This window comes from Oryzias latipes, chromosome 5, assembly GCF_002234675.1.
Source record: "Oryzias latipes chromosome 5, ASM223467v1".
Classification (NCBI taxonomy): Eukaryota; Metazoa; Chordata; class Actinopteri; order Beloniformes; family Adrianichthyidae; genus Oryzias; species Oryzias latipes.
Genome location: NC_019863.2, coordinates 17,316,337 through 17,328,214, shown reverse-complemented (window position 1 = coordinate 17,328,214; position 11,878 = coordinate 17,316,337). Strand labels below are relative to the sequence as shown.

Below are 11,878 nucleotides of genomic sequence, written 5' to 3'. Positions count from 1 at the left end.
GCCCCGCCTTTATTTCATAACTAGCATTTTGATTGGTTACTTTGCACAAAAAACGATTTCTATTGGCTTGAACCTGTTCGTTTTTAGTTCTGTCCTTATCGCTTTCCGTACTTATCAGCTGAGCTATTATCATCTATGCATAGACATATCTAAGAGGATTGCGGTGTGCCTTTTTCCCGGATGCTCAAATCATTTTATTATTATTTTTTTAATTACCTCTCCGGCCGAAATGGAAGAGACAAAAGAAAACGTAGCATACAAAGGTGTTGTTGAGAGGCTAACGCTCGGCATTACTCGAATTCTCGGTTTGTATGAGGAGATCTTTGCATTAAAACTTAGACTGGAAGTGGCTAGCTTGTAAGAGATGATGACATAAATATGTTTTTAATGGTGCAGAGAGCATGCCAGGTGTGGTGGATGTGCGCTTTGCAGAGAGGGATCCTGCTGACAAGAGGAGTCTGCTGTCATGGGAGCAGGTTGCTAAACACTGAACTTGAAGCCATGTGAAATAATGTTTACATGATTCAATTTAGGATTGTTTTATTTCATTCTGCAGAAGAACAGCTGTATTTTACCAGAGGACCTGCGGGACTTTTACTTAACAACCGATGGATTCACATTAACATGGAGTGTTAAACTTGACAGTACGTATGAAGCATGTTTGCATGTAGCACATCATCCGTTTAAATACTATTTACTTTGTCTTTCCTCCAGATGAGTGTGTTCCCTTGGGGTGCATGGTGATCAACAGTGTGACCAGGCTTTGTTCACTGCTGCAGCCGGTATCGGTCTTCTCTCTTCCCAATGCACCCTCACTGGCTGACCTGGACTGGGAGGACGGCAGCACAGAAAGAGGTTCCATTAACCCATGATTCGGTTCTTCAGACGTTAACTGCATGAACCAATCCCATTTCATTTAAAGTCCCACTCCGGTCATCTTTTGATCTAGAGTAGCAGAAGTTCATTAAGTGGGTGAGACTGTTGACATGGAGTAAACCCCCCTTTCCAATCATTCATATGTCCTCTCCCTCACATCCCCAACCTATTAACACTGGTGCAATAAAAAAGGTAACCAGTATTGTAGCTATCCAGCCGTGCAATTTTAAGCCAGACACCAGCTCAGATGAGGGAAATAAAGCGGCACATGGATCTATCCTACAAGAGGATGCATGAGAATGCCATAGGAACTTGAATGTCACACTTACAAGCTTTTTCTGACAGCATTTGTTTTTCGTCTGCTCGTTTCCCAATGATTTGAACAAAGAATCACTCGGGGATGCTTAATTTTCTTTATATTTGTCCTCCATCGTGAGAAAAATGCCACAAGTATATGTTAAAAACACCATTTACGTTGGAGTGGGTCTTTAGACATGCATATATGTGTGTATCACCCATTCAGAAAGTGTTCTAATCAATAAATGTTTCTGTCAGGACTCGATCACGCTCCCACTGCACCTCATTTTGATGCCCGGAGCCGCATCTTTGAGCTGGATTCTTGTGGCGGGAATGGAAAAGTGTGCCTTGTTTACAAAAATTGCACTCAAGGTGTTGTGTCTTCTAAGAAAAAAAATGGATCATTACTAAAACAATTGAATGAATAAAAAAAGTTTGTGTTTGTATTAAAATAATGAGCGTGTCTTTGCCTTCAGGTGTCGTAGCCCAGCAGAGTGAGATCTGGTTCCTGGACCGCTCTCTGTACTGGCATTTTCTGACTCCAACCTTTACAGCCTACTACCGACTGATGATAACACACCTGGGTCTACCAGAGTGGCATTATGCCTTCACCCCTTATGGCCCAAGCCCTCAAGCAAAGGTACTGAAAAAAATTGCAGTTTTTAGAAAACCTGTTACTGTTGTGTTAATTCTGAAATGATTTAAGGTATAAAACAGTGGTTTTCAAGCTGTTTAACAATTATGTACTTTTTTAATGATGAAGTTATGCAAATGTCCAGGGGTCTGCAATCTTTAAAGCTAAAAGAGCCGTTTGGTCCAGTTTCTTACTGACCAAAACCCATGAAAGCAGCAAAGTCCAACTTCAAAATATTGCAATGGCATAATATGGCCATTATGCCATTTGTTTATAAAGTGTTGCTCTGAAAAATTTGCATAATTGAATTATAACAGTGTTGTATTTTCTATATATAAGAATTCAAATTTCTTATACTTTTAAAAGCAGGCCTTAATTGATTTGAGTTGATTTGATTTATTGATTTATTTCAAGCAGTGGAGTCAAAGCAATAAAGAATTTACACTTATTTATCAAACTCATTACAGAAATGTTGAAAAGCATAGATTAAAAAGACAGAAAATAAAACAAAACAAAAAGTCACTTAAATCCCATTTGCTTAATTAAATACATTGATCATTAACTAAAAAGTAAAGTTTGATTTATTGCTTGAAAAGAAGTGGGAAGAAGCAAACTTATACAAAATAAAACTAAAAAATAAATGCATCCTGTTTCAAATGGGATCTTCCCGCTGCAGCAGATCTGCTTGAATGTTAGAAAGTCCAACTTGACATTTTCTACTATTATGACTTTCATGTGCTTTCTTTAACTATCAAATATTAACATGAAAAAATCTATACATGTGAATGCAATGAAATACTTTAACCTCTTAGATTAGATTTACCTAGACACTGTTGTGCAGCAAAAGATAAAATGATTTTCTTTAAACCTATTCTAATAATAAACAACCACAACATCATTTTGCTCAGTTATCTAATTTGTTCAAAATCTTAACACCAACTTCACAAATCTTAATCAACTAAAAAAAATTAACCAAAACTACAAGCTCATTATTTATCAAATTGTTAGCATTTTTCTTCAAAGGCAAAGAGGCACAAAGGAGGAATAAAGGAGCAGCATGTGTCTCCGGAGCCTCAGGTTCCAGAACCCTGGTATAGAGCTTCACAGGATTTCAATTAATAATAGGTTTGACCAGAATTACAAACAACAAGAAAACATTCAATTAAACTGTATTATATTTTACTGGATAGAAAGAAATAAAGCACTGAATAAAAAAAAATGATTGTGCAAGAAATTGTTACTGGGAAAAAGAGCTTTTTGTGCATATTTTTGAAGAAATGTTTTTATTGAACAATAGGGAGTGTCCTGTTTATGAAATGTAATGAAGGAGACTCTAGAGTCTTTGATTAAAAAAAGACACACAAAAAATTGTAAACTACAATAAAAATTATATTATAAACCTAGTTTAGGAAAATGTGTTTGAAATGATATTTTCTTTCAAATAACATTTCCTCTAATTATTTAGTGTTACGTTTTTTAGTCTGGGATGAGATTAGGAACCTCCTGGGGTATACTTATTTCTGTTTGAGAACCACTGGTATCAAGATTACATTATTTATCACTGTTTTCTCATTTTTGTCGTTCTGCTTAGCATTTTACTGACAGCTGATACATCATTGGATTTTAAAGTATAATTACTGTAAACATATTTTTGTGTAGACAAACACTGGTCTACTTTTTACCAGTGTGCACGGTCATTTTATTTCCATAGATTTTGAAATGTAAATTGTCTTTACTACACTTTTATGATCCTGGTTCCGCTTTTGCAGCAGTGGGCATCTCTCTACCAGCCCCTAACGTTCAACTGTGACAACAGCTCGGCAGATTCAACAGGAGATTACTTTCGAAACAAGCTGGATCCCACCTTGGCCTTTAAAGGCAAAGCAAAGACGCCAACCCCCAAGAAGAAGCAGTCGGCACAGTGCAGCTCTGCCAAGGTCCAAGGAAACGCAGGAAAACCCAGTGGAGCAAAGAGGTGAACCAGCTCTAACCCAACAGAGACACTTCAAGAAATATTATTCTCTGTAGTGCAATAAAAGAGAATGTTGTTTACCAGAAACAGAATCGTGATGTAAAATTTTACTGACTTAAATCAGGTTCATTGTTGTCTTCTATACTGAAGAAGAACATTGTTTAAAAAACCTGTCTTTTATTTCTTCAGCTCCTTCTTACTTTATTTCCCTGTTTTATAAAACTAACTGTCATATAGTTGCTGTTTAATGACATAAAATACCACTAAAATGTACTTTTCCACCAGCATTCACCTTTGTATTTGTTTAAAGCTCATACTTATTGTAAATAAAGTATATTCTCCCCACTTTTGTCTCAGAGGAATTTAAACATGCCACATAGATCTTTTTACACAAAAACAAATGTTTTTTGTGATTATTTTTTGGCCCAAATTACATTTGAAATAGGAACACAGGCATTACACACAATGTACCTTTATTTATAATGAAAAATGTGCACACACATGCCATACCTTGTTTTTTCTTCTTTTCTATGTTTTTTTAGATGGTGAAAACATTGTGGTTAAAAAAAAAACATTATTTGTTGCAAATTTGTTTTGTTCTTAAAGCTGTCTGGCATGAATCAGTGAGAACAAAAGAAAAATCCATATTATTAATTTTAATAATTTTCAACTGCACCCACTGCTGCCCGCTGTGATTCCTAAGGGAAAGTTAAAAAAACACCATTTATTTTAGTTTCACATTTACCATAGTTGTCAACATTTAGTGGTCGCAGATGGTTATGATTATGCATAGTAATGATTTCTCAGTGAAAACACGGCAAATTAAAAGATATTGAAAAAAGATTGCAGTAATTGTAATTACGTTTCTTGGAAATTAATTATAGTTATAAAAATGCAAACAAACTATGGTATGGTTTGCAGTATGTGCAGTATTTGGGTTAAACGTTTAGTTTAGTTTTTTCCCTTAAAAAACCTTAGGGGAGTTTATTGTCCAATTAAAAATAAAAGAAGTTTTCAATAAGCCTCTACTAAAGGTGCTGCTGGAAAACCCAGACAAGAAGTGACACAAAAAATGTAATGTAAATACTGAAATATAGATGTAACATTTGTTTGGTAAAGAGTTTATTTTTTATGTTTTTATTCAAAAGTTCCAACATTTTTACATTGATTAGTGCAATATGTTGAGATCAATAGATGAAAGGGCCCCATGCATCTGCTTGCCTTGGGCCCCCAAATTACTGCCTCTGCCCTTTCAAGCTGTCAGGAGGCATCACCAGCTGCTTTTGTTTTATTGTTTCAGGACTCTCCTAAAAGTGTCCATGCACGAAAGCACTGTTCATATCCTTGTGAAATTCTAGTTTTGATTTTAGACTAATGAAAACCATTAACCTTTTTAATAGGAGAAGGTAGCAAGTGTTCACAGTAATCGTCGTTTTAGCTTAACAGCTGCACGTATTTGTTTTCATAGGTTTGATAAGCTTTTGAACAGCTTTTACACTCTTTTCACCAAAGGAATGTGCACATCTTCCCCTAGCACCCTGTTCTGTTCAGAGGGGTGTGGGTGGTGCAGTTCTACAAAGGCCTTGTACACCCCTGCTCCCAGGACGCCTCCGATGAGGGGAGCAACTAGAGGCACCCACCACCAGCAGTTTCCAGCCCTACACAGATTAAAAACAGCAAATACCAAGCAGTTAGAAAAATAAAACAGAAAGTGCAGTAGAAAAATAAGAGACTCCATACAATCCAGTCGTTACAAATCTGCCCCAAAGATTTTGTGTGCTATAGCTAGAACAAAATTGTGCTTCTAAAGTTTTCACAACTGCAAGAAAGCACATCAGTCTTCAATGACGCCACAAGGGGGCGCCATCCAATGTTTTCATGTGCCAGTCCCACATCCAGACAGATGCAGAGGTTTGTGACAGGAAGGTGAAAATATTTAACACCAAACCCAAATCACTTAAGTAAATCACAAACAACTTTAACACCCAACTGGTTCTTGCCAACAACCGACATCGGTGCCGTTGAGGGTGCCAGTGGTAATTAAGCTACTGTTGGTCAAAGAACAAACCATTAGAAGAGAGGGGCGTGTTTGTAGCCACAGAAAGACGGGACTGTTTGACTTAGAGTAGAAACTTTGGGTGTAGACACATTGACAGGTAACACTAGAGAGTTGGCCAACACGATGAAAGAAATGTGGAGATCCTGTGTGTTCAAGATGTTTTGGAGACAAATGCCTTCTCTTGCCCTCCATAGCTCTGCCTCTGCACAGGAACATTTAAATAGAAAACATTCTAAAAAATTATTGTTGATTTAGAAATCACTACGTGGAAAAAGTAAATTAATCTAAAATTAAGCTTCAAACCACCAGACTTCTGAAATAATCTGGGACAGGTCCAGAATAGAAAATAAAGACAACAAAGATACAGTACATTTATATGATGGAAACATCTGGATTAAGTTCCCAGAAAGCTGCAAGTCAGACCCTTGTACTAAAAACGTTTTTTTTAAGGATCCTCCATGTACTGAATTGTATTTCAGTGTTTATTAGTATTTTGTGTTTTTTTTAGTTTTACTGTACTCTGATCCAAGAACTGTGGGCCGTCTCATTGATGAAATGTGCAGGATAAATCCCATCGCAGTGCCTTCCATAAAAAAACCTTCTTTACCTGAACACTTCAAACCCCCAGCCTGCTATGGCAGTGAAGAACCTGGGTGCAATGTCTCTGGTGGGGTTGATGGCATAGCCGCTATTGCTGCCCAGAGACATGCCGATAAGCATCACCAGGAGACCCACGATGACAGGCTCAGAGCCAGCAGGAGGGGGTTTGTTCTTCTGGTCAGACAGAGCCATCACGCACAGCAACAGCATCGCTGTTCCAAACACCTGGAATCCAATAAACAGCACATTTTACCCTTCAAATAAGAGAAACTTATAGCTCTCTTGGCTTCTTTTGTTTGATCTAATTAATACAACTCTGTTTTTTATAGCAATTTTAAATTCTTTAGTTATTAACAATTTCATAACTAAATCGGTGTTTCTGTTTGGACTATTACAAAAAGTACAAAAACTTGTCCCAACTATCTTTTGAAACTGTTGCTATATTGGATGAAATTGGCCAACATTCATGCATCTTTAGGTACGGTACTACACTCCATTAGCTGCTTTTAGAATAAACAGTTTAAAAAACATTTAAATGCTCTAGGAACAAAATCAATAGAAGGCATTAAAATGCACAAAAGAATAATAAATGATTGGCCCCATCTGTGTAAGTCAACAAAATAAAAATACTGCATAATTGTGGACAATCTGGATTTAGGTTCCTATATATTTAGCTCTTATACCTTATATTTTATGCCTATTCTTTTTCAAATATTATATTGTTATCACAATACAGCCATGATGGATGACTCCAGTTTTCTCAGAGTAAAAGTTTTTTTTACCTCATATTGCCTATACTGAACCTAAATATCCAAATGATCAATATTGTCTCTCCAAACTTGTTTATTTGATCTCTTTAAACAAATTCTGCTGAAATATCTTTTCTGTTGATACTTGATCAAATGTAATTTACCAGCAAAATTATCCTTCTGTGTAAGAATTTGAATTATTTGGAAAGAAACACAATAATCAGAATCTAAAAGGTTAAAAAAACAGTGTCAAGTTAAGCTATGGCAAAAACTGTTATTGGACAAATAATTTCAACTCCAATCAGCAGTGGAGTATGTTGCAGCTTTTATCCCCAATGACTTTTTAATGACTTTTGTGGCCATTTTAGCTTTAAATGTCCATCAAAAATATACTTATGAGTTCAAGAATGAACCAAAGCAAACCTCTGTTTTTTTCACAACTGAAGATCTCAATTTAGACAAGATGTTGGGTTGATTTGGACACCATCTATTATTTTCCTTTTATTTTAAATAAAAGACATAAGGATGTGTGTACATGGAGTTTCTTTTAATACATTTTTAAGTGCAGAATATGTTACGTCTGGCATGTTGCAGTCCTAACAAATCAATTCAGTTTCTACCTGGTCAACAAATCCAGCCACCAGTGACAGATATGGTGCAGGATAAGTGGCAAAGATTCCAGCTGTGGGCTTTGGACCAGTAACGGTCAGATTTCCTCCACAATAGTTATGAATGGCCTCTGCGAAAACATAAAAGCATGTAATTATTCATTTTAGATTCCTTTTTTAACGTTGGTGTTTAAGAGACCCTGCCGATTGTGTGTGGATATGTTGGGAAGTCCTTACCGTAGTAGATCGCATATATTGTTCCGGATGCAAGGAAAGAGCCGAGTAACTGAGCACAAATATACAGCGGCAGCATTTTCCATGTCAGACGCCCAAATACACACATTGTAAATGACACAGCTCCATTCATGTGAGCTCCTGGAAATGAAATGAGAACTCTGTCAGCTGCAGGTGAACTGCAGGTCAGGTCTACACACTTGAGAGGGTCGGCACTCATACCTGAGACCTTTCCTCCAACATAAGTACCCATAGCAACGGCAAGCCCAAATGCAATGTTGATGCTGATGTACTGTCCGAAAGCTCCCTGTCCCGTCACTACCTGAGCCACCGAACCCAGACCAAATGCCTGAACACAAAAGGAACATGGATCTAGTTGTCTGCATTGGATGCATCGAAATGGAGCTTCTTGCCCACCAACAGTAGTACCTACGCCACCAATACAGGCTTTTTCAAGCAGCATTTTTTGTCTGCTCCTAGAGACACAATTTTCAGCTTGTTTTTTTTTCTGTACATGTCCTCCATCATGAGAAAAATACCACAAGAACGTGTTAACACAAAAACACGATTTTCATGGGAGTGGGTCTTTACGTAAAACGTTATTAAAGTTTGATAATCTGAAATATGATTATAATATAATTTAAAATCTTATAATTTAAAAAAAATGCTTTTTTATATCAAACTAAATTACAGAAAGGTTGGATGTTTTTTATTCAGCCTAAACAGAAAGAAAACTAAAATAGAACAAAACCACATGAAACTCAAAACAGATAACCCAAAAACGTTTAATTCCATTTACATTTTTATCCACTACATGGGCCAATTTCAACTTAGGTTGCAGGTGTCAAAATGGTTGGTACAGAAGAAGAAATCTGAATACCGGTAGATTTAGTTAGAAGAACATTAAACATCTAAGTTCATTTACATCAAAATAGTAGTGTGAAAAAAGCTCAACATCTACTGTGCACACCAGTATCAGAGGAAACAGAGTAGCCCTGGAAGGAACAAGGCCAAAAAATGTTTTATCAGCATTTAATTCAAAAGCATCTCTGATAGTATTAGAGCCAAGACTGGATGCAGTATGTGCACTTTGCATGTGCTAAAGGAATACTCTTAAACATTGCTTTGGACTAACATGGCATTTCTTTCTTTCTCTGCTCACATCTTCATTATCTGTTTCCTGATTGGCTGAACTAAAGTGCTTATGGATGTCAGCATTTCACTAAAAATGAACCTATGGATAAATGAGGGTGGAGAGGGGGAGGAGAACACAGGAGCCTTTATGCACAGCAAACTGCAGTTTGGCAACTGTAAAGTGGTGTGAAAGCATGGATTCACTTTTTTTACTTTATAATTTTCTCTCAGCATGTTTTTGGATTTCAGTGTGCGACATATGCTGATGCATAGTTTTTTAAATGAGACTCCTGATCTTTCATCATAAGAGAACAGTTGGAGTTTACTATAATAAAGACAAGCATAGACTCTTTAGCAGATGTATATCATTCAAAAATGGGACTAAACACAAACATTCCAGAAACTAGTTTTCCATCTCAAAAGCCAGACATCTTTCAGCTGTTTAGAAAAGGACAGATGGAGCTCAACCCTTGGATGCCCCAAATATTCAGACCTGTTACAAGAATCAAACGATAAACATGGTGATTTTTTGCACAAGTTGTTGCACTGTTGTGTAACGTGTGTTTTGTTGTGAATAAACTCTGAGTTCATTGGATCGTTTCTTTCATTTCAAATGTAAAACTTGCCCAACCTTTTCAAGAATTCTGGTGGTGGAATTGTACAAAGTTTTGTCTTTTATTAAGCAGAACTAAAACAAAATGATCAGTAAAAGAAGCTGACTAAAATATTTGCAGCAGTCCATCAGGAAACAGGAAGTGTGTGTTTCCCTCTACAAATATGGAGTTAATTCAGTCTCAATAATCAGAAATGCACACAACCGGTTTTACAAATGCACACGCTCCGATTCACAAATGTCATTTTATGCAAACGTGAAATATACAAAGGTCATCAGCTTTTAGTCTGACACGCCAGATTGAATTTAACACATTATGTTAAAAACACTGTTGCTGGGAATACTTTCATATTGATTAGGATTGCTGACATTCCTCATTTTTCTTGTTTATATGACTGTAAATGAGCTGGATTATATATTTTTGGCAACTTTATGCTTGAAAGCATCTATGAAATTAACTGGTTGAATAAAAAAGCAACAACAAAACTATTAATAATGACTTTTAAATTTCGTGAAAAACTGTTGCTCTAACTCAATTTAAATTAATCTGGCTCCTTATGGCTCCATATATTTTCCACTATTTGTTTCTTATGAAACAATTTCAAAGAAAATATCATTTTATTCATCTTCTTACAGCACTGCCACCCACCAATCCCCACTGATGACGTGTGACCATGATAAGCTCCTGTTTGTATGCATTTCAGAGTGCAGTAAAGATGGGTACATGGGGTAAAGAGCATAGCATTAATAATTAATCAAATGTGGTCTTTGCAGATAAGCTGCTCACAGTAGTTAAGTTGAAAAAAGCTGAGGTGACTGTTTTTTGTTTTGTTTTCAGTTTTAGCCATTTGAGATGAAGTTCTATGGCATTAGTATACAGTATTAGACAGCAGTTGGATTTCTTACCATCATGACATAGGTGCTGAGGGTTTCAGCAAGTCCCACTCGGGCTGCTTCATTCTTGATCCAGACTCTTGGTTGGGTCCCAACCTGTCCTTTCAGCTCAGAGACACCAATCTTGGCAGAGGGCACCAAGTCCTTCATTATTCCTTTATCTTTTTCCTATTTTTTTTTCCTTTGGACAGCAGTTTTTAGGAGGAAATCTCAAACGTAAAAAAAAAATAAAAAATCACAAATATGCATCCATGTCACACGATGTTCCTAGAACCAATGTATCTGTTCCAATGCACGTTTGTTCTGTTTGTACAACTCCTTTTCTCCGTCACACATACCCATCAGGGTTGTCCACATTTTACAGCAACCCTCCCCCCCCGTGTTGCTCAACACACATCCAGACAGATTATCCAATTACTTTGCAACATTTTGGGGTCCTTGACCAATGAGAATTTTTTTGTTATCACACTGCTGTGCTTGCCATGCCCAAAAATGACCCCTGAAGAGAAGGCACTGTCATGCATCCTAACTAAATACCATTCCCATTTCTCCATAAAAAGTGTTTCAGGTTTCACTGCTGTAATTTTAGTTCAATAACAATTAAAAATATCACTATTAATGACTGATTAAAAGAAAGGGCTTCAAAGTCAAACATTGTTTAGACATTATGATGGAGATTCCACATGCGCATCTCATTCCAGGCTGTTCAAAAGGCCACATTTTTAAAGCCCAGCATAAACACTATTCTGAGCTTTTGAATGATAAACAAGTGTCAAAATCCCAGAGTTTGCAACAACAGTAAGGTTAAACTTCATGTTGTGATTGTGAACAGCACATCCTTGAATCCTCAAAATGTGGAAACAAAAGCCTGGTAGGTTTTAAGTTACTGCCACCTGGAGGTTGAAGTGTGCCATTGAAATCTTTGGACTGAAAATGCAGACACTTCAGCAACATTAAAATACATGTATTGTCAAACACTTTGATATTAACAGGTATTTATACTTTCATTCTTAAAAATTTTTGTTTGTTTTTTTATTTCTAAAACAATGGTGCAGTGCCCATGTCTTACATGGTTGTAAAAGTATGACTTTTAAATTATCTCTCTTTAGTTTTTTGCAGGATGATCAATTCACAGCAGAAAATCCGCAAACATAGTGATCATTTTACCAAATTTGAGTATTTTAGCAACATAGAAAATGAAAGTTCTC

The 11,878-nt window shown here is 36.5% G+C and overlaps 2 protein-coding genes across 2 annotated transcripts; one reads left to right on the top strand and one right to left on the bottom strand.

The window, feature by feature from the left end:
* The first annotated feature begins 73 nt into the window (after nt 1-73).
* Nucleotides 74-4,125, top strand: tpgs2 (tubulin polyglutamylase complex subunit 2). Its single transcript, XM_004068877.4, has 7 exons — nt 74-305; nt 397-476; nt 557-644; nt 715-855; nt 1,432-1,545; nt 1,650-1,813; nt 3,577-4,125. The coding sequence occupies exons 1-7, from the start codon at nt 230-232 to the stop codon at nt 3,784-3,786; spliced, it is 873 nt and encodes a 290-aa protein (XP_004068925.1). The 5' UTR covers nt 74-229; the 3' UTR covers nt 3,787-4,125.
* A 748-nt stretch (nt 4,126-4,873) lies between these two features.
* LOC101169443 (aquaporin-7) lies at nt 4,874-10,997 on the bottom strand. Its single transcript, XM_020703297.1, has 6 exons — nt 10,683-10,997; nt 8,252-8,378; nt 8,033-8,170; nt 7,808-7,926; nt 6,446-6,663; nt 4,874-5,437 (listed from the first exon to the last, which is right to left on the bottom strand). The coding sequence occupies exons 1-6, from the start codon at nt 10,818-10,820 to the stop codon at nt 5,272-5,274; spliced, it is 906 nt and encodes a 301-aa protein (XP_020558956.1). The 5' UTR covers nt 10,821-10,997; the 3' UTR covers nt 4,874-5,271.
* Between the last annotated feature and the right edge of the window lie 881 nt (nt 10,998-11,878).

Coding starts and splice junctions, on each gene's coding strand:
- tpgs2 (XM_004068877.4), top strand. CDS start 230: ATGGAAGAGACAAAAGAAAACGTAGCATACAAAGGTGTTGTTGAGAGG. Junction 477..556: donor GTCTGCTGTCATGGGAGCAG/GTTGCTAAACAC, acceptor TTCATTCTGCAG/AAGAACAGCTGTATTTTACC. Junction 645..714: donor ATGGAGTGTTAAACTTGACA/GTACGTATGAAG, acceptor TCTTTCCTCCAG/ATGAGTGTGTTCCCTTGGGG.
- LOC101169443 (XM_020703297.1), bottom strand. CDS start 10,820: ATGAAGGACTTGGTGCCCTCTGCCAAGATTGGTGTCTCTGAGCTGAAA. Junction 8,379..10,682: donor TCAGCACCTATGTCATGATG/GTAAGAAATCCA, acceptor TTTTGTGTTCAG/GCATTTGGTCTGGGTTCGGT. Junction 7,927..8,032: donor AATATATGCGATCTACTACG/GTAAGGACTTCC, acceptor ATGTTTTCGCAG/AGGCCATTCATAACTATTGT.